At 38.0% G+C, this 22,291-nt stretch overlaps 1 protein-coding gene across 3 annotated transcripts; it reads right to left on the bottom strand.

Moving 5' to 3' along the window:
• Window positions 1-903: 903 nt before the first annotated feature.
• On the bottom strand, window positions 904-22,108 carry AP3M1 (adaptor related protein complex 3 subunit mu 1). Of its 3 annotated transcripts, none has more exons than XM_021699447.1 (9): window positions 22,032-22,108; window positions 12,297-12,572; window positions 11,461-11,632; window positions 8,577-8,714; window positions 7,121-7,206; window positions 6,012-6,145; window positions 4,953-5,160; window positions 3,528-3,672; window positions 904-3,042 (listed from the first exon to the last, which is right to left on the bottom strand). In XM_021699447.1, the coding sequence occupies exons 2-9, from the start codon at window positions 12,567-12,569 to the stop codon at window positions 2,942-2,944; spliced, it is 1,257 nt and encodes a 418-aa protein (XP_021555122.1). In that variant the 5' UTR covers window positions 12,570-12,572; window positions 22,032-22,108; the 3' UTR covers window positions 904-2,941. The 3 variants fall into 3 exon arrangements, with proteins under 3 accessions (XP_021555122.1, XP_021555123.1, XP_021555124.1); XM_021699448.2 differs by lacking the exon at window positions 22,032-22,108 and adding an exon at window positions 21,651-21,740 and having other exon boundaries at window positions 910-3,042; XM_021699449.1 differs by lacking the exon at window positions 22,032-22,108 and adding an exon at window positions 21,345-21,380 and having other exon boundaries at window positions 910-3,042.
• Window positions 22,109-22,291: the final 183 nt, after the last annotated feature.

Genomic DNA, 22,291 nt, shown 5'->3' on the forward strand with positions numbered 1-22,291 from the left:
AATATAGAACAACAAGGCTGTCAGAGATCCACCCGGACTATAAGGCAGAGCTAGCTTTGGGGGACATACTCCTCTTGCTTGAGGAAGAACTGACTAAAAGGAGTAGGTACTTGGGAGGAGAATGGACGCTTCACTGTTTTTGCCTGATTTTCTGGATCTGAAAGGGGATCATTACAGAGGGATAGTGCTGCAGACTACATTTATGGCTGATTTAGAAGTGCTGCTGACTAGGGAGGCAAGATTCCAGACTGCTGGAGTTAAAGAGAAATGTCCAAGGCTACGGAATTAGCTTGACAGTATCTGAAAACAGATTTCATGGTCTCATTTTTGTTACTCACCATATGTTCACGGGTGCTGTCTTCCTGCTGCATTATATTTTTTAGTTGTTTTCTCCAATCAGAGGACTCTAAGAACAGTGAAGAGCAGCATCTTCCAAGGGCTGTTCTGTAGCACCACTTTAGGAATGAACCCATCACATGAATTCTCTGTATGATGGTAACTTCCTTATGCAGAGAACGAGCATCTACATTTGCTCTTAGGAGATCTCCTTTAAGAATTTATAAAATGGGGCACTTCTGAGATTAGCTGGAATTCTGTGTTTGAAAACTATTCTACTACTACTAAATATTCATGCATCTTTGTTATTTAGTAGGTGGTGGTGGTGGTGATAGGGAGAGTAACTTTGATCACTTACTGCTCAGTCTCTGGCCAGAGGGTGATGCTCAGAGAAAGTATCCATGGCTGTTAGCATACTGAGGTTAAGAGAGCAACACCTGCAAGTGTCTTGCAGCAACCGTTACACCTTATGGGACGATACAGAACAAAAACTGACCATGTTTAGCCTGCTCTGACACTGAGGCGTGCCCATCTGAGAACGCTCAATCAACAGTCAAGCTAAAAAACCAACTTGCTGCTTCCATCTTTTTATTGACAGTATAACCAGATTAGAGAAAGGATATACTGGATTCAAATTAATAAGTACAATAATTTAATTGTAAAAGGAAACAGTCTACTTGGAAGTTTCAGCAGAAATTGCTAGAGACCAGGGACTCTTGGCATGTAATCTGCTTATTTATATATAAGAGAAGATAGCACAAAAAGAAAATTGGACAGTCCAGATATACATGGTTGAGATTAGGGATTGTACAGAAAGAAAAGCAAATATACTGATTGTTCTTTTGAGATAGGACATTAAAAGACATTAAAAATAAAAGCAATTGGACTGGGTAATCAGTGTTAGGCAAAGGGAATAAATAAATATTTGGCAACATCTTGATTTTAGCTGCCAAGCTGATATTGGTTACCCAAGAAATTTCAAATTTGCAAAAAGTGCCATCTCCTATTAGATGAAAGGCAGGCTGGGTATCCTAGGCAGGCAAAGGTAAGAAGGCTGCTGTCTGGTGGGCTCTCTGTAGCAGCACCGACCACTAGCCCTTGACAGCAGAAAGAGATGAATTTAAGGGCCATTCTTAGCATGATATGGAAAAGGGAGTTATAAGCCAAGAGGAATGAAAAGAATGGAGTCACGAAGAGAAGAAAACTAACAGCATAAGCAAGAACAAATGGGACCATGAAGAACAAGCACTTGTATCTCTCAGCCTTTCTCCATTCTTCCTGTCTAATGAGGCAAAATGTCTGGGCAAGGACATCAAAAGCCAGGAAGTTGAGTGAAATGATACAACTCTAGACTGACTTGCCAACCAAGATGATTAATATGGTTTCGTCAATGTTACTGAGGATCTTGTTACTGCCTCAGTATCATGTACTTCCAAGTACTCAAGACAGTACAGTAGAGACGTTCAAGTAACAATTACGACAACAGTTTCAGGAAGGAACCTATTGGCCACTGTAGCCTTGGGAAGCACACACTATGAAATGGGAGCTCCCCCCTAAAGACAAGGGATGCAGGTAAGTTCAAGACCTCAAGAACAACAGTAAAAAAGATAAAATTGATTAAAAAAAAGTGACGATAGTGAAGCAGGCACATTTTCTTTCTTTTGCTGAACTAGGGCTTGAGGCCTTTAGGCTAACGATGGTTTAAGTGGTGTTGATAAGCTTTATAAAACATGAAGGTGGCAAAGTTCACTTAAGTTTCTCTTTTACGCTTTAATTTGCTTCAAATCTCAAATGCCTGTGCTTGCAATAACTTCCTAAAAGCAGAAGTAGTGTTCCCTTTTATTGCCTTAATAAAGCATTCACCCCTTTGATACAAATAATTTTGACTATGCTATCTAACAGCTGAACTAGTGGCACAAAAACTGAGACGGTACTTCCTGCAGCAAGGTCCCTGTAAATCAAAATCTGAGCATTACGTAAAAATCTTATTTATAAAAAATACAAGACCAAGTACAGTGAAAATGGAGCCTGGAGCCGTGGGGCTCCCTGCCAGGCCCAGTGGAAGTGGCTTTTGCTACAGTGCTTGCTTAATGGCACAAGTGAAAAGCTGAATAAGGCAAACACTTGAAGAGGCAGTTTTTTGTAAACTTCTTGGGGTGGGGGGAACTTCCTCTGTTGGGACAGATGTTGATTTGGGCCGGCTAAGATCAGGTGTGCCCTTGGGCTGCACTTGATACATCGTATTACAGATGGAGACGGCTCCTGCTGAGACCAGTTCACTTGTTTTAGGGGAGAGGTTATCACTGTAGCCTTTTGCCTTTACTGTTACAATGTGCAGCCTCCAGCAGAGGTCCCCCTATGGAGGCAATCACCTCCAGAATCTTCCTAACTGAAAAGATACAAAATCAGCTAAGTCATTCAAAGTTTCCTTAGCTTATAGCTCTTCAGAACCCTACATTGATTACTAAGCAACTTCGTTAGCTGTGTGTAGCTCAATAGGAATGCTTGGACTAGAATATGGACGCCCACCCACTTGGTACCTAACAGTAATAAACTATAATGACACTAGGAAAACAAACAGATCTTGAGGAATTTTGGCCTCTTCTCATGTTCTCACTTGGAATTTTCCAGCTTTCGTGACATATTTGACTCCTTTAAATGGCTTATATTTCTCCCCATACATGTCCAAGCGGTTTACTTTTAAGCCTGTGTCAAAAAGAATAGGTAAGGAAAGGAACAAATTATTTTCCTGGCCACAGCAATCAACAATTATTTGTTTAGCAATGAACACTACCCAGTAAATCTGACATTAGCCAAGTGTCCCTTCTACCATTTGCAAGCAATCTCCCTTCCACTACTCACATATTACAGCACTGTGTGGGGGGGGTGGTTTTAGTTTAGAGTCCCATGTGGGCAAGCAATGTCTTTTATGGATAATTCTTTCTGTGAGTAGGAATGAGTCCCTTCCTTAGTGCTTGGATGAAGAGGGTACGGTGGAAGAAAGCGGTGTGAAATCAGGTGCTCTGCAAAATCACCGTACCTGAGAGGACAGCCCTGTTGCCCAGTGTGACAGGCAAACTGGAGCTGCTGTTCTTTCTAAAGAGGGAATGCTCCTACCCTTCTAAGCTCCTGACAGCTGACCTCAGCAAAACTCAGTTCACCCTTAAACACAAGTCAAAACTTATCCTTACCAGAAATAGCAAGTTGCTGGATCTTGAACTGTATGTTGAGACTTGGATTCTCTTCTGGCTTGGGTGCTCCGGACTGTAAATTTACCAGTCCTTTAAGACTTGGGAGCTTTTGTGGAGTAATTTTTCCCACATCCCACGTTAGTACCTTGAAAAGACATAAAAAACATACAGTCTGAACCATTTACTAAAGACAAATGTTCAAAGACACCATAAACTTCTGTACAGAATGAAGCACAGTGTCTTGGAAACAAGAGACCTGGGATCTTCACGGAATTTTACGACTAATCAGGTCGGTGACTTGGAATGGTGAGGGCAGAGAACCAACATCTGTAGAGCATCTACCTACTTTTGGATAGAGCACTGTGCTTAGCACTGTTCATACATTATCTCAAAGAGGACTGTGATATAGATTTTGTCTTCTTTTTACAAACAAAGAAACTGAGGCTCAGTGGTCAAATGACTTGTTCAAGGTCACACAGCTAGTGTAGAGGCAAGGTTGGGGTTTGCACCTAATCTGATTTCAAATGTTCTTTCTACTATACCACCTTCACTGTAAGTCTCTGGGTCTCAGTTTACTTTTCTGTACCATGAGAAAATGGACCTAAATTGGTGTTTTTTAAACTTTTAGCTTTCTTTGTTCGAGTAAAATCTTTAGTGCGGAAGCTCAGTAACAGTCAACAAAGTGAAGCTATTACAGTTGAAGCCAAGGTGAAGGGCCAGGGATGTGGAGCTCTCCCTTCATTCCTCAGCCCTGCGTAGTCTCTGGGGAGGTTCTTCAAATCCTTAGGACTGGAGTAGATGATCTCTGACATTCAATGATTTTATTTAAAAGTATGCCTGTTCACTTATCAGGCAGCTCAATGACTCTGCTGTTGAAAAGAATCATACTTTTTACCCAAGCCGAAAGCTGACAGAAAATCATCTTTTACAATTTCTCTGAAAACCCTTTGCTAGAGGCACGTTTATATATGGTGAGAAGCAGCTTTCCTAGCCAGCATCCCCTGTGGAAGAGTATGAAACAGTGCTTTTAGATTAAAAAGAAAGGTCTTAATGATCAATTTCTACAGAAGATTTAACAATTAATAGACTACAATACTGACTTTTTATATCCAGATAATGTTTTTCTCTTTTTAAAAAAGCTTTTTACATCTTCTTCCTCAGTGAGTACATCTCTAGATTATCAATGGATGAGGAAAGGCACACTCCGAAGGAGAACAGAATGAGTCTCACTTTTCAGTTCATCTCCTCAGCAGCAGATGCGGGATTCCCTCCACAGCCAGTGGCCAGGGCACAGCACAGGACGCTCTCCAGGTTTTGTTAGGAACTTTAGTTTCAACCAAGACATTAAACCCTTCCTTCTGCCCTCCCTGCCATCGTCAAAGACCGCAGAAACATTTGCTCACTCTTGATTAGAGGTGGCTGTACCTTGGTGACTGGATCAAATGTATAGCTGCCTTGTGTTGGTGTCAGGTTCATATTCAGCACAACTTTTGGCATGTGAACTGTTACTGTGATTCCTTCAATAGTTTTTCCCATATTCTGCTTTGGTCCAATCGTAATATCAAATCTACCACAAGAACTGTTCTCCTTAAAGCTGATGCTGTGTTTCACATAGACCGGTATTGCCACTAGACTGAAAAGAGAAAGACACAACCACAAACGTAATTAATGGTGTGAGACAGCTCTTGAGGGAGCACTGAAACCTCAGTCCAGAGTATCCTACTCTACCTCTGACTCCACGATAGGGCCATATACCCCCCAGAATGGGAGACTCAGCATTCACTGGTACTCACCAGAGGTACTCACCAGCACATGAGGAATTACACAATTTCTGAGCAATAAGTATACACATCAAGACAGGAATCAAGATAGTATAAACAACTGGGGCAAATAGGCCTCACATGAAGAATTAAGATCCCACAGAAAAGATAATTTAAAATTATCCTAAATAAAACAGTCCCTATGTGGTAAGAGCCAAGAAATAATTCCTCTGCTTTTGAGTCCCATCTGGTATTACCCAAATACCTTCTGGTATTTTCAAGGCACAAACCATTTACAACCCACAATGTCAATTCATTTAAACCCTAGTACACAAAAGAGTGACCTGAAGCCAGTTAGTTGGGAGATAGCCTAGACAGCTGGAGATGTGTTTGTGTCCTTCTGTCAGCTATGAAGTCTGTAGACCACAGTAAAATTATGCCATGGGTTCAAGGTTTTGCATAGCTTATGCAGAGTCCAAAATGCTTGTTTGTTCTCAGGTATGTTTACTAGTCTCTTTTACTACTACTTCATATTCTCAAATATAAGATATACTGATTATTTTAGATACATATTTTCACCAGTTCTTCCCGAGTTTCCTGGTGAGCCATGGCTAAACAGAGCAGTGATGAATTCAAGTATCCCACTGTCAGAATGAAAAAGGTAAGATGAATACCCATCACACTGATACATGATTGCAGATTTCTAGTTGATGCATCAACATACTTTTGTGAGCTGACACGATATGATATGAGTCGGAAATTTCCATCTGGAGGAATAAATGACAAAACCCTTTCAGATTCCCAGCGCTTGAACCGGATGCAGGGGTGGAAGCTGACATCATCTAGAAGCCGTGGGTTCTGCCAGGAAAACAAGACAGCAGTATTCATAGAGTGCATGGAATATGGCAACTCTACTCAGATATTATGAGAAATTAATATACTCCCTAAGGATAAAACAGTCATGTTAAGAGTTTGTTACTATGACCACAATAACACAAACTTAATGGTTTCACAAGGCTTTCAAATACATATATTTTTAAAGATTTATTCGTTTATTTGAGAGAGAGAAAGTGAGAAAGGGGGAGGGAGAATCCTCAAGCACACTCCCCACTGAGCATGGAGCCCGACATGGAGCTCGATCCCAGGACCCTGATATCATGATCTGAGCCAAAATCAAGAGCTGGCTGCTTAACCGACTGAGCCACCCAGGTGCCCCACAAATATTTTATATGTGGGACAGGACAAGTGAGCACAAGAACTCCGTTCTCTTTTCTTAGTAGTGTATCATGCTGAGTCTAAAATGACACAAAAGATCAATGCCCTTTCATACCAGCAAAGCAAGTAATTCAGTAAGTGAGACTACAGATTTGCAGAAGTCAGTTAGCTATTTAAGCCACTTCTAACACACCCAGGAGAAGACCTCTCCTCAGCTTTCCATAAAGGCCATGCTCATCATGTAAGTCACTATCTTGGGAAGCTGGCTAAGAATATTTCTGAGATAGGGGGTGCCTGGGTGGCTCAGTCAGTTGAGTGGCTGACTCTTGATTTCGGCTCAGGTCATGATCTCAGGGTTGTGAGATCGAGCCCCATGTTGGGCTCCCGGCTCAGTATGGAGTCTGCTTGAGACTCTCTCTCTCTCCCTTTGCCCCTCCCCCCTGCTCAAGCTCAAGCGCGCGCTCTCTCTCTCTCTCTAAATAAATCAATCTTACAATATTTCTGAGATAATCTTTACAGTCTAAGATAAAAAAACATCTCTTAGTATTTATCATTTCATTTGGTACTTCATATGTATTGGGCATGTAAAGAGCTATAGGACAGGAGAACAAAACTTACCATGAAAGAAAGAGAAAGGTCAGGCATTCCAGATAGCTTAATGCAAGCATCAATGACCCCCTGAATTTCTGCAAAGACTGTAGATCCTGAAGAAAGAAAGTGATAAAATCACTGGAATCTGAGCCTTTACTAGAATGATCACTGTATCTGAAGTTATGGAGACACCTCCTGGGTGTCAGATATAATGAAACATGCACATCTACTAACAAGTTAGTGGACAGGGGATCCATTACATTGGTTATGACAGCTTCTTCACTAAGTACCAGGGCCCACACCTAACTCTGGTAGGACTGTGGTAACTCTAAGGAATATCAAACTTGCCTCTATTTTTTTTTTTTTTAAGATTTTATTTATTTATTTGACAGAGACACAGAGCGAGAGCGGGAACACGAGGAGGGGGAGTGGGCGAGGGAGAAGCAGGCTTCCCGCAGAGCAGGGAGCCCGATGCGGGACTCGATCCAGGACCCTGGGATCATGACCTGAGCTGAACGCAGACGCTTAACAACTGAGCCACCCAGGTGCCCCAAACCTGCCTCTATCTTGATAGAGTCAACCTTGTAAGACAGCTGGATATGAAATTAAAGTATTTTTGGGGTGCCTGGGTGGCTCAGTTGGTTAAGCGTCTGACTCTTGGTTTCGGCTCAGGTCAATGATCTCAGGGTCATGAGATAGAGCCCCGCCTTGGGTTCCATGCTGGGTGTGGAGCCTGCTTAAGATTCTTTCTCTCCCTCTGCCTCTGCCCTCTCCCCCAACTCTTTCCCTCTTAGAAAAAAAAAGTGAAGTTAAAATATTTTTAATGGAATTTAAAAATGAGGAAAATTTCTCATTGAAATGGACTAAGCTGTTAACTTTCAAGAAATAGGAGCCATTATTCTGTAATAATACAGCTATTCATTCTGTATGATGGAATTTTATAATGAAAAGGGCACTCACTGAAGAAAAGATATTGGCTATTAATTCACAATAGCTCATTTTCACACACCAACTAGCTGTGTGACCTTAAGCAGATTACTAAACGCTTTTGAGCCTCAGTTTCCTTATGCATAAAATGTGAGGGTTGGACTAGAGGTTTTTAATAAAATTTTATGGTTCTAATACAGTACCGCTATTTTATCTGGGGTCTTTATTAGAAGTACTGCATATACAGTGGTAGCAAAAGTATGGTGCATGGCAGATAAACAATAAATGTTGAAAAAACGGCAAGAGGGAGAGGCATACAGGGTAATAACTGGTTTAAAATAAGGCAGCATGAGATCTGATTTACAAAGGTTTGGCAGATCTCAGCTAGTGGTTATGAAAATTATATGTAACCTCTGGGCAAAATAAACAGTTTTTTAAGCTATTAAGAAATGAATGCCTTTCTGCTGAAACCATACTACCAAGGGATTTCAATTTTCTATTCAGCTTATGTCAGCTCAACTGTTTTTCCCAAATAAGACCACATGCCCACAATTACCTGATTTATCTATAATTGCATCTATTTCTTCAACGACATCAAAATAGGCTTCATTGTTTGTGTACTTTACCCCTGCCCGGCGCCATGGGATGTTGGACAGCTGCCCAGTGGGGAGTGTGTCCCCAACATTACTACTGCCTAGAAAACCGGAAAAGGAGAAAGCAAAGGTAATACATAAAATGGTGATCAGGAAAGCTATTAACAGGGATGCCTGGCTGGCTCAGTCGGTAGAGTGTGCGACTCTTGACCTGTTGTGGGTCATGAGTTTGAGCCCCACATTGGGTGTATAGTTTACTTTAAAAACAAAAAGAGAAAGAAAGAAAAGCTATTAACAGGAAAAAAAAATGCCGTAGCTGCTTCTTTAATGTTTGGGTTTTTCTTCATTGACGTTGTGGATAGTTTCCAGAATTGTTGGGAGATATATCCATACTAACATGATCAAATTTCTAGAAGACAGAAATAGGCCATGTGGTCCTCTATGTGCCAAACCAGGTTAAATTCATTTACTTATCTTTTGCTTCCTGTGTGTTAACAGTAACCTAACCTAATTTCAGTGGCTCAACAACAGAATCTCGTTATGCTGCCACTGATGAAGAAAAGAGGCTAGTTGTTTTAAAACCTTCTGCTGATAAAACGTCTCCACCGAGAATACAGAGTGATAAGTAGGCCCTTTGGTATTCAGCTTAAATTCTACATGATATGCTGCCAAGCAGGCCTCAGCGGAGTAATTGGATGAAGAACACATTCTTTTCCCATTTTTAAGTCGGCACACCCATATGGCTGCAATATGGCTCATGTTTAATATCTGGCTAATTTACTGGTAAATTGACATATGTCTGAAAATAAGTCTAGTTGTCCAAAACATACCCTTGAGCTGTGACATATTTAACATTTTGGTTAATTTACATTTCCAACTCAAAAGTAGTACATGCTTAGTAACAACACATGGAAAGTTCAGAAAAGTGGCTTTTATAAAAAGAATCTATCTTCCTATTACCAAACTACAACTACCATTAACATTTTGGTATATTTCTTTAAACATTTCCCTCATAAATGGGTTGCACTTATTTTTTTCTATTTTGATAAGTTTGCTTTTTTTCTGACTGCACCTTAAAAATAGTTGCAATCATACTGTATATACAACTTTACAGTCTAATTTGATTGGTGTTTGTTTCTCCAAACCTTTTGCTTTCAAGAATTTTCTAAGAACACTGCTTTCACCTTCCTGTTCAAACTTTCAATGTTTCCACACTGGCTTTATGATAAAAATTAAATATTTAGCCTACCATTCAAGAATTTCCTCAACTCTTAAGTTTTATATCTCATTACTCAGCTAAAAAAACAGCTCTGTTCCTGCCAAATGAATTCATACAATTCAAGGTTTTTCACTTTGTGTTTTTTCTCATATAGTTCCACCTATAGAATGCTCTTATTCCTTCCTCCCTCCCTCCCTAAATTCTGCTGATTCTCTAGGGCCCTGCACTGGGGCCAAGCACCACAGTTCATCTACTGAACCATTTTCTTTAATTTCATAATGCACTGCCTTAATAACCTATATATTTTCATTCTATATTTTAGTAACTATAAAATACATGTTTATTTTAGAAATTAGTATAAAGCAAAAATATAGTATGTAGTTCCTTAGTTGGAGATGGTCATTGAAAACATTTTAGAACTTTTTTGTCTGTATGAATGTTTATGTGTAATTAAAAGAAATTTTTATAGTTTTGTAAAGTATATCATGTATACTTTCTGTGTCCTTGTATTGTTTATAAAGTATGGAATTGCCTTTTACAATCTTATATTATTTATGTACTTTAATTTTTTTTTCCCAAACTCCCAAACAGAGCATAAGTTTTAGGCACACTTACTCCATCTTATCTTTCCTTGAATTTCTCCTAATGCTCCGCCTTATACAGAAGATGAATAAAGCTTTTTCATAGGCCTCTCTTGCCCCATTTTTTAGGTCAATACACTTCGAGAGGGGTTTAAAATGGCAGACAGCATAGCTGGTGTGGCACGTAACATTTCACAGAAATCTTTCTCTAGAAGACTTCAATACTCTCAAAAAATACTATCATCTGGATGTACTTAATTTCTAGCTATACTCAAGAAATAAACAAAAATTAGAAATTTATAACACAAGTACAAGGCCCACAATGCGTGAGATCTCACAAATAGACTAATTCCCTATCTCTTTTTGTTTTAATAATTCTGCATGTATAAAAGACTTGGAGGAGACACTATGTATTCTGTGGTAGAGAGTCTTAAATTTTCTTTTTCCTAGTAATTTGGGGGTAACAACTTAATGCCAGTTTTATAATGCTATTTATTAATTTTTATTTTTCTCCCAGCATTTATTGAGATATCATTGACATATAACATTGTGTTAAGTTTAAGGTATACAACATGTTGATTTGATACACTTATATACTACAATGATTACCCAGGGTAGTGTTAGTTAACACCTTCATCACATCACATAAAATAATGCTAATTTAAATATTAAAATGCCAGTCTATAAATAGACTAAATGTTCTTCTAAGAAGCCTCACATATAGGTTTCCCTTTTATAACCTCACTATATTGGCTTCTTTACGATTAACTGGGAAAATTTATTCAGTCTTATTAGTTTTAAGTAATAGTAATAATGTTTTTGTGGGCCTACAGAAAAACCTATAATAAAAGAGAATAATCAAGTTTTCTTTATCATTTAAGACCGAGTTTCCCCATGAAAAGAAATACACATTCATTTTAACAATACCACTAACTTTAACTCTGGCCAAACTGGACTACCTTAATAATCTGCCAGATCATAAGCAACAAGGAGTTATTTATAAAGCTTTAATTGCTCAGTTCCTAATGCAGCATGTTTTCACCTTACCTGTGATAGAGTTGACGACAGAACGGAGAATTGTTGGTGGTTTAATCAGTTCTTTCAAAATATTAGATTCAGTAGCCAGTGGAAATCCATTGTCTAACATTTCTTCCAAGAGCTCATATACAATGACCACATTATCCTTAATTGCAGCTTCCGAACACTCACCAAAGTAGTCCTTAACAAAATGTACATAATATTGCACAATGGAAGGCATGAAGAAAGGCTTTCTAAACACTCTGTTCAGAAGGATAAACTTAGAGTAGCATAATTCATTGTTTAAGATGTAAATCAGAGGGAAAAAACCCTCCACAGTTCTATTCCTCAATATTTTCTCAATATTTTTAGATTGAACTGATTTCCTATTATATATTAAGACAGAGAGTACACTGAAACATTAAACTAGGATGTGATCTATGAACTTAATTTTCCCTGATTAGATACCCCCCCAAAACACAGATTAAGTGTTCAGTTATTTGGTATACTTAGCAAGATAATAAAATGTAAATATTAGAAGATTACATAACCAATAAAAATTTTGGAACCATTCAAAGATCTTTATGTAGAGGGCATTACTGTTTCCTGATGACATAATCTGTAATACATATAAATATGGCTTCCATGACCATGAGATTACTATGTTCTACTGAAACAGTGAATGGAGCAGCCATGTGTACTGCTGTGCACCCTACAAAAAAAGGGTTTATGAATTTATGCTTAGTTGAAAAGAAGAGATAGATGGAAGACACATCCAAAGCTGGATAATTAAAGAATATAATTATGTGTCCCACCCCTAACTAACTTGATTAATTTAAGTTCAAAAGATTTGATGAATAACCAACCTGAAAAGTGTCAGCAACTCGATGTAGGAACTCAATTACAAAGAGAGGGGGCACTTCAGTCTGTATGACAGACACAAAGAAGAGCTTGTCCCGGTAGATACTGATGAGGTAGTGATGAGGTGTTGAAATGACAGGTGGTACATTTTCAACATCAGCAGCTTTCTCTTGAGCTTCAAAGAAATAATCACAGACAGACTGGCTTACAACGCTCTTCCAGTGCTTCTCTAGAAATATGTCACCGGAACAGTTTATGAGAAATAGACTGTGGATCATTTTCTGGGGGGAAAAAAGTTTAAATTTAGTGTACATCAAAAAGTATCCTTGTATTATTCTGACATCAAAACCAGACAAAGGCAATAGAAGAAACTACAGACCAATATCACTTAAGAATAGCTGTAAAACTTCTTGACAAAATACTAATAAACTGAATCCAGCAACATATAAAGATTATACACCTAGACCAATGGGGTTTATTCCAAAAATGGAAGATTGGTTCAACATATGAAAATCAATGTAACATACAATCTACATAAAAGACAAAAAAACATATAATGATTTCAAAACGTGCAGGAAAATCTTTTGATAAAATCTAGCACCCGTTTACAATAAAAACACTTAAAACTAGAAAAAGAAACTTCCTAACCCCAAGAGAGCAGAGCATCTGTGAAAATCCCATAACTAACATGATATTTAATGACTACAGATTAAAAGCTTTCCCCTTAATATCAAGAAATAACAATGGTGTTCATTCTCACCATTTTTATTCAATATGGTACTGGAGAATCTAGCCAGGGCAATTTGGCAAAAAAACTAAAAAAAGGCTTCCAAATCGGAAAGGAAGAAATAAAACTACCTCAATTTGCAGATGATACAATCTTGTTTATGTAAAGTCCTAAGAACACACACACAACCCCCACACGTGCTTGCATGCACAAAATCATAGCTAATAAATGGGTTCAACAAGGTTGCAGGATACAAGATTAGTATTTTTAAAAAACCAATTGTATTTCTACACTTAGCAATGAATAACCTGAAAATGAAATTGAGAAAATAATTCCATTTACAAGAGCATCAAGAAGATCAAAATATTTAGGACTAAATTTAACAAAAGTGCAAGTACATTGAATAGTATAGAACATCATTAGTACAGAACTGTACAGAACATTATTAGTATACATTGAGTAGTACAGAACATCATTGGAAGAAATTAGAAATTAAAAATACCTAAAACATGGGGAGACATTTCACATTCATGGATTAGAAAACTTAATATTGTTAAGATAGCAATCCCTCCCCAAATTGGCTTAAGATTCAATGTAATCCCTTCTATGATGCCAGCTGCCTTTTTTTGTGGAAACTAAGAGGATGGTCCTAAAATTCATATGGAAATGAAAGAGACAAAGGATAGCCAAAACACTCCTGAAAAAGAAAAAATTTGGAGGACTCATACTTCTAGATTTTAAAACCTACTACAAATGTACTATGTGGTACTGGCAGAATAGTCATACAGATCAATGGAACAGAATGGAGAATTCTCAAATTAACCTTTACATATGTGGTCAACTGATTTTTTATAAAATTGCCAAGACCATTCAGTGGGAGAGAGAACAGTCTTCAACAAATGGTGCTCGGACAACTGGATTCCCACATGCAAAAGAATGAATTTGGACTTCTACCTTATACCATATACAAAAATTAACTCAAAATGTATCAAGACCTAAATATAAAAGCTGAAACTATTAAAAACTCTTAGAAAAAAGTATCCATTAAGCCCTCATGACCCTGGATTAGATAATTTTTTTTAGATGACACCAAAAGCACAAGCAACAAAAAAAGAAACAGATAACCTGGACTTGTATCAGAATTTAAAACTTTTGTATTTTGAAGGACATTATCAAAAAAATAAAAAGACAACCCACAGAATGAGAGTAATTGCAAACCATGTACCTTATAAGGGACTACTATCCGGAATATAAAAAGAACGCTTACCGCTGAATAATAAAAAGACAACACAATAAAAAAAAATGGGCAAGGAATTTGAAGACATTACTCCAAAGAAGATATACATATAAATGATCAATGCTTATGGAGCACATGGAAAGGTGCTCAACATCTTTTCAAATGTAGATCAAAATCACAATGGGGTAACATTTCATATCCATTAGGCTAGATATAATTAAGATGTAGACAATAACAAGTATTGACAAGAAGGTGGAGAAACTGGAATCCTCATACATTGTTGGTAGAAATGTAAAATGGTACAGATGCTGTGGAAAACAGTGAGTTCTTCAAAAAGTTAGAGTTACCAAAAAACTCAGCAATTGTACTCCTAGATATATAACCAAGAGAACTGGAAATGGATGTCCATATAAAACTTGTATACAAACAAACAAACAAAACAAAACAAACTTGTATACAAATGTTCCTAGCAGCATTATTCAGAATAGTCAAAAAGTGGAGACAACTTAAATGTCTATCAGCTGATGAACAGGTAAATAATTTTCCAACAATGGAATATTATTCAGCCATAAAAAGGAATGAACCATGAAAACATTATGCTAAGTAAAAGAGGTCAGACATAAAGGGTCACATATTGTATGATTTCATTTTCTAAAATGTCCAGAATAAGCAAATCTACGGAGACAGAAATTAGGTTAGTGGTTGCCAGGGGCTGGGTGGAAGGAAAAGAATGGGGAGTTAGCGGTTATGGGTTTGCCATTTCTTTTTAAGGTGATAAAAATCTGGAATTAGAGATAATGGTTGTGCAACTTTGTGAATATACTAAAAACTACTAAATGGTATGCTTTAAAATGATGAGTTTCATAATATGTGAATTATATTTCACTTAAAAAATATTCTTAATAACTGTGACACATGAATCTACTCCCAGGTGGATTAAACATAAATGTGTACAAATGTGCACCAAAAATATGTATAAAAATATACTGTTATAGTGAAAACCTTGAACTCAAAATATTTATTAATAGTACAATGGAAAAATAAACTATAGTATACTATTAAAATGAAATAATATACAGCAATGAAAACAAACTATTGCTACATGAAGCAAATATGGATGAACCTTACAAACACAATACTGAACAAACAAAACGAGATGCAAAAGGATACATACAGTATAATTCTATTTATATGACTTTCTAGAACAGACAAAACTAATCTATGGTTTGAGAAATCTTTTATGGACAGTGGGGGTAGTGACTAAGAGGGGCATGGGGGATGTTTCCTAAGGTGCTTGTAATGTTTTATTTCTTTTTTTTTTTTTAAAGATTTTATTTATTTATTTGAGAGAAAGAGAATGAGAGAGAGAGAGAGAGCACATGAGAGGGGGGAGGGTCAGAGGGAGAAGTAGACTCCCCGCCAAGCAGGGAGCCCGATGTGGGACTTGATCCAGGGACTCCAGGATCATGACCTGAGCCGAAGGCAGTCGCTTAACCAACTGAGCCACCCAGGCACCCCTATTTCTTGATCTAGATGATAGTTACAAGTTATATTCATTTTGTGACAATTCATTGGGTTTTACATTGTGACATATAATTTTCTGAGTGTTAACTATATTTCAAATAAAAACTTTATTATCTTTACAAATGGGGGACAGTAGAAAAATATCTAATTACCTTAACGTGTTCCTTTCTTTTATGTAGATAACATCACTTACCAGGTGTTTAGCCTAGTGGTCCACTAATTAAAAATTATAGTATTGTGTAAGTGTAGTCTAAGTGTAAAAAATTTAAAATGAATACATACAGTTTCTCTGCATGAAGATAAATTCCAAAGAGGAAAGGAAGACTTTCCAGAATGGATTCATTCAATTCTGTTGAGACAGAAAACAATGACACCAACCTGACCAGTTCTTTTGAGAGCAAGTCATTTATTTTATGAAAGCAGCTGACATTTAAGGACTATCTGGTGATGATTTCCCCTTCCCATGTGGCACATGTTCAGAAGTTTTTATGTAAATTACTAATTAGTAAGATGTGTTTTAGTAATTACTGTATTAATAAATATGAATGCTGTTAACATTTTCAGGTTCCTGTTTATTAGAAACAATGTTTCTTTGTTCAAAGGCATCTCTATTTAGCCAAGCAATCAATGTGAGTTGGCAGCAATAAACCCTGAGGCTTCGGACCTACTCAATTTTTCTAGATTAATACTGAAACCTGTTAAATTTTTCTACTTCATCTAGTCAGATGCTTTGTTTAACAGGTTTGCTTTGTGTCAGCATTACATTTCTATTTGAGTGCTAAGTAGTGTCACTGGAATACAGACTTGCTATACAGAACCTACTGGCTTTAACTATAACGTCTGCTGATACACTTAAAAAAAAAAATGAAATAGGAATATCCAATGATAAGATCTGCAACTAAATTTGTACTAGGACACATTTTCTTAGAATAAAATCTTCATCTGAAATACAAAGTGTAGCTGAAAGGAGAACATTGTAATCCACTCAGAACTCAGATGTGAGCACTTTTAAGCGAGCCAGCTATGGAATATGGTACTCTTTACAAAATTAAATTTTCAGCTCTATTCAAAGTTTTTTATTCATCAAAAATAAATAAATTAATAATATCTAAAAGGTACTGAGTACTTACTGTAGGCCAGGCACTATGCTAGGCACTTCCCTACATTATCTCACTGAATCTTCACGACTCAATGTTACAAATAATGCGCTTATCCCCGTTTAAAGCTAAGACAATAAAGTCTTAGAAATGTTAAATCAGATCACAAAATAAGTATCAGAGTTAGGGTTCAAACCCAGGTCTGGATGAATCTCGGGCTCCTGTTCTTCTCCGACTCCAGGAGACTAATTATTAGGAACATACTCTAATGCTGCACTGTCCAACAGGATTTCCCGCAATGATGGGTATGTCTTGTATCTGGGCTGTCCCATACAGTCTCCTCTAGTCGTATGTGGCCACTGAACACTTGAAACGTGGCTAATGCAATGGATGTACTGAAGTTTTAATTTTAACTAATTTAAATGTACATAACTACATGTAGTTGATTGTTACCATACTGGACTGAGCAGCAAATGTGCTCTTTGAGCTTATAATTTAAGAAGAGCTGAAAGATGTGCTTCTTTAGTTAGAAGCCAAAATGTGTTCTAATAAATTATTTAGAGCAGAAATTATATTTAAAAGAGCTGACATAAGTTATCTTCTAAAGCCATTCATCCTATAGAAGGTATAGTTCATATGGGTCTGTGGTACTTTGTTGCCACAGTATACCCTAAAAGAGCTGCTTGTTCTTGAAGCAAGTGACTTCATAGTTCCTTTATTTAAGAGGCCAAGTTCCTATTCATCCTCTTAAACTGGTGAAAAAATCTTTCCAGGAAGTTTGCACCAAAGTTGTTTTTGTTGGCAATAGTTCTAATCTCAGAAGAATACAGTAAGTTAAACCGGCCATCTGGGTTTATTATCCTTAGTGCTGAGATGAAAGCATAACACTTGTAGCTCTCAACAGTGCTTAGCTTTAAAACCCACCTTACCCTTCTATTGTAAGAAAAAAGAGCTTATTTCTTCTATTCCTTTATGATCAAGAGCCTAATGCATATAACAATTAAATAAATGCCACATGTGGCAGTGTAAATTAGTCTGTTTCTTTAGTTACTTACCCTTTTAGTAGCTGCGGTAACTCTTTTCATCATTCTAATAAACTTTCTGGGAAAGCTACACACTCATTGCAACCACAACCATCTTTGTGTTCTTAGTGACTTTTGAATCAGAAAACAGAATGCTACCAGCTTATTTTAAAGCCACTTGAGAAAGTTCCATCAGAACTTTGCAGCTTAAATATTTCATAAATCCTCTTTACCCATGCTGAACAGTCAACCCGATGATTCACAAACAATGCAATTATAATACAGATGGTCCCTGACTTAACGATGGTTTGATGTAAGATTTTTCTACTTTACAATCGTGCAAAAGTGATATGCATCCATTAGAATCCATACGTTGAATTTTGAATTTTGATCTTTTTCTGGGAGAGTGATATAATAATCTCTTGAGATGCTGGGTAGAGGCAGCAAGACGAAACTCCCAGTCAGCCACCTGATCACCAGAGTAAACAACCAATACACTTAAAACCATTCAGTTCTTTACTTCAGTAGTCAATAACACAAGATATTCAACACTTAACTATAAAATAAACTTTGTGTTAGATAATTTTGCCCAACTGTGGGCTAATGTTAAGTGTTCTGAGCACATTTAAGGTAGGGTAGGCTAAGCTATGAGGCTCAGTAGGTTTAGGTATATTAAATGCATCTTTGACTTACAATATTTTCAGGACATAACCTCAACAGAAGTCGAGGAAGATCACTAGTCAAAATACCCTTGGAATAATGTCTAAAAAAGAAAATGTATTCCTTCTACATAAAACAGAACAGAGGCATAGAAGAGCCTATATGCAAAGTAAGAGAATGAGACCAGGGAAGACTCTAGCTTCTCTAATTCTCAGACAGTATTTTGACCATTTATTCATTCAACAAGTAGTTCTGAATATGTTTTATATATAGTAAGCAATGGGGATAGAAAGGTGGAAAAAGAGTCCCTGAACTCAGAGTGTTTAGAGTTCAGCAAAGAAGGCAAACAACTTATTACAGTAAGATGCAATTCCTATTATGACAGGGGAAATACAGTGTCCTTCAAAATTCCACAAGTCTTTGAGGTGACAGAGAACACAAGTAAAGAAATTCAGTACAAATTTAGCAATTTTAGGAGGTGAACGGAAGTGGTGAGATGAGACTGGGAAGGAGATAAGCAGAGATTGGTTCACTTAATTCTCAGTGCAATTTTTTATGGTTTTAAGCAGGGAATTCATAAAATCCGATTTACAGTTTTAAGAGAGATTGCACTGTGGAAATTGAATAATAGGACACCAGTTCAGAGATGAATTAGGATGATGGCCTGGACTACAGTGTTGACAGCAGGGATGGAGTAAAATAAAAAGATAAATGTTTAGGCTTGAGCAGATTAGGTGGATCTGGGGGGGTGGAGATGAGAGGAAAAATGAGGCACTTAGCCCTGGTCCTGTATATTGACCCAATTCTGGATATATTTGACCCAAATGGATATATTCAAAAGACTATTATATATGTAGGTCTAGTGCTTCAGAGAGAAGCTGAGTTGGAGACACACTTATGAGTAAACACGACTTTTTGTTAATGGGAATTACAGCTACAAGGAGAAAAAAACTACAAAGAGAGAATGTACATAGTAAGAAGAGAGCCTATGGAAAGAACTCCAACATCTGAATAGCAAGTGGGTCAAGGAAGTGGGCCTAAAAAAAAAGGCTGAGATGTGGCTGAAGAGCAATAAAAAAAGGGGGGAGGGTAACAATTTTTAGTAACTAGCGTGTGTTAATGTGTTTCCAGAAGAATGGAACACTAAACATTTTAAATGGCACAAAGAGGTCAAGCTACAAGAACTGAACAAAAAAAAGAAAAAAAAAGAACTGAAAATGTCTCTTTTTTTAATTGCCTGCTGAGGGGCTTTTTCAGACTCCCTTTCAATCACACTCTCCCACATAAAATTTTAATATTACATAATATATATCTGTGTATCTCCTTATATACTGTAAATATACTGTGTTTTATATATAAAGAGTATGTTTGTTTGTTTGTTTTGCCTCACAAGAAGCAATTTTTGTCCCTATTGAGAATTTATGATTTAACACATAGAGGACATTGGTGAATTTAGCAAAGGTAGTTTTAGTGATAGTTCAGTGGAATGCAGGAAACAAGACAGGCCGAAATGGGCTAAGAAATAACAAGAAATGGGAAAATTAGAGATAAGGAGAGTAGATGATACATTCAAGAACTCTAGCTGTGAAGAGGATGAAAAGACATGAAAATAAATGGGAGTATTTCACACAGTTAAGGAAGAATATTTCTAGTTGCTGAAGGAAAGGTGTGAGTAGAAGGGGAAAGGCCGATAATATAAGAGAGAGAAAATAACTGAAAAAAAGAGGATCCTAATAGGGTAGGGGAGGATGGTATTGGGAGACTAGATGAAAGGATCTGCCTTCCTTAATAAGGGACGCTTTTCCTCTTTTTTTTTAGATTTTTATTTATTTGAGAGAGAAAGAGAGCGTGTGCGCATGCGAGAGCCCAAGTGGGGGAGAGGGAGAAGCAGGCTCCCTGCTGAGGACCCTGGGTATCGTGACCTGAGCTGAAGGCAGCCACTTAACTGACTGAGCCACCCAGGCGCCCCTGGACACTTTTCCTCTTTAAACAAAAGGGAAGAAGGTTTGTACTTTGGTTGTAGGAAGATGAGCGCTTCTATTTTTTCTGTGTAGTAGGAGAGATCATCTGTAGAGGGAGAGAGTTCCTCTTCTCTATAAAAGCCATTTGCTACTCACGCATTGAGATATTATTGGGCTACTTAAAAATTTCTATTCTGCAGGGAACTCCAATAGTATATTATGGTGAATGTTTAGAAATATTGTAAAAATCCTAAGATTTAGTAAGAAAAACTAACCTTACTGCAAAGAGAGCTTTCCTACCAAAGATATGTAAATTTCAGGTAATTCCTCATTCACCTCATTCCCCAGCTTTTCCTATAGTCTCAATTGAAAGTGTCCTCCTTTATCTCCAAAACTAATCCTTCCATTTGTAATTTTGATCCCACTCCATTCTCTCTCTTCTTGGGTCTTATCTATCTCCTCTTTCTTGAATCTTTAATCTTACACATTGGTTACTTGCTTTCTGCCCCAAAACATAAAGTGCCTTGTATTCTTTAAGACAAACCCCAATCCTTGACTTGACATCCTCAGTAATCTTGCTTCCTGCTCCAAATGATGAAGGATTAGTTTACACTTGCAGTTTCTCTTAACCAGTTACTGACTGTATTAAAGCACCTCTCTCAAATGGCCTAAGGACTTCCTAACTATCAAATCCAGCTACCTAGCCTCAGACTTCAAATTCCTCCTTTGACCCTTGCAGCATTTCATGCCATTGATAACTTTCCCCAAACCAAAACAAATACTTATTACCTTATTACGTGAAACTTCACCTGATTTGGTTCTTACCTTGAAAGTTTCTTTTCGGCTTACTTCCCAGCCTTCCTCCCCCCACCCCCTTCTACTCTTTCTACCATCCACACCTAAGCCATTGTTTCAAACTCGGTATTTCTACAAAATTCCTCCTCCTCATGTAAGGTCTCCTAATTTTAATGGCACCACCTTCTTAATCATATAGGCTATAGCTTCAACTTCGGGCACAATCCAAATCCAACAAATCCAACCAGCCACAGCGCTCATCACTTTTCCATCTCAGTTTAGATTCCTGTCACCTCTCCTTAAGAACTGCAACACCCTCCTTACGGTATTCCGTACCCCAAGCTTATCGAGGCGCCACCCTCTAACAGGACGTCTGTTCAGGTTAGTCAGGAGTTTTGTCTTCCAAAGCAGAAGCTCAGGTCCAAGTTGTTGGTACTCCGGCTCACCGTGGGTGATCTTTTTCCCGCGCCGAAGCACGGGGAGGGACGCCAACGAGTCTGAACCTCTTGGGCCTGGGACCCGAGAAGGCCGGGCTGCAGGTGCACCTCTCCCTTCCGGCCCTGCCGGCAAGAAAGCCCAGAAGGCCAAGAGGGAGGCGCGGTCAGCATCAGAGACTCTCCCGCAGCCCAGGCTGGAGTCCGGAGCCCCAGCTACTCAGTCTGCTCCCCAGTTTTCGAGCTGTTCCCTGTCCGCAGGCTCCCGCCCCCCCACACTCACCCCGACACCTGGGCCAGGCAGTGATTCGGCGCCAGGTCCACTCCGGACCCAGGCTGAGGCAGCTGAGAAGGCCGCGAGGACCCCGCAGTTGGGTTGCCCAATAGGTTGCCTGACTAACAGCTTCAAAGAAACCAACTCGGGCTACAGTATCAGAAAGATTAAATAAGTGGAAAGACGTTGAACGAGAAAAAAGATGTCTCTTGAGGTTTAGGATCTAAATCTTCTAGACCACCCAGAACCTAGAAGAAAGCGGGTTTCGC

This window comes from Neomonachus schauinslandi, chromosome 6 (genome assembly GCF_002201575.2).
Source record: "Neomonachus schauinslandi chromosome 6, ASM220157v2, whole genome shotgun sequence".
NCBI lineage: Eukaryota > Metazoa > Chordata > Mammalia > Carnivora > Phocidae > Neomonachus > Neomonachus schauinslandi.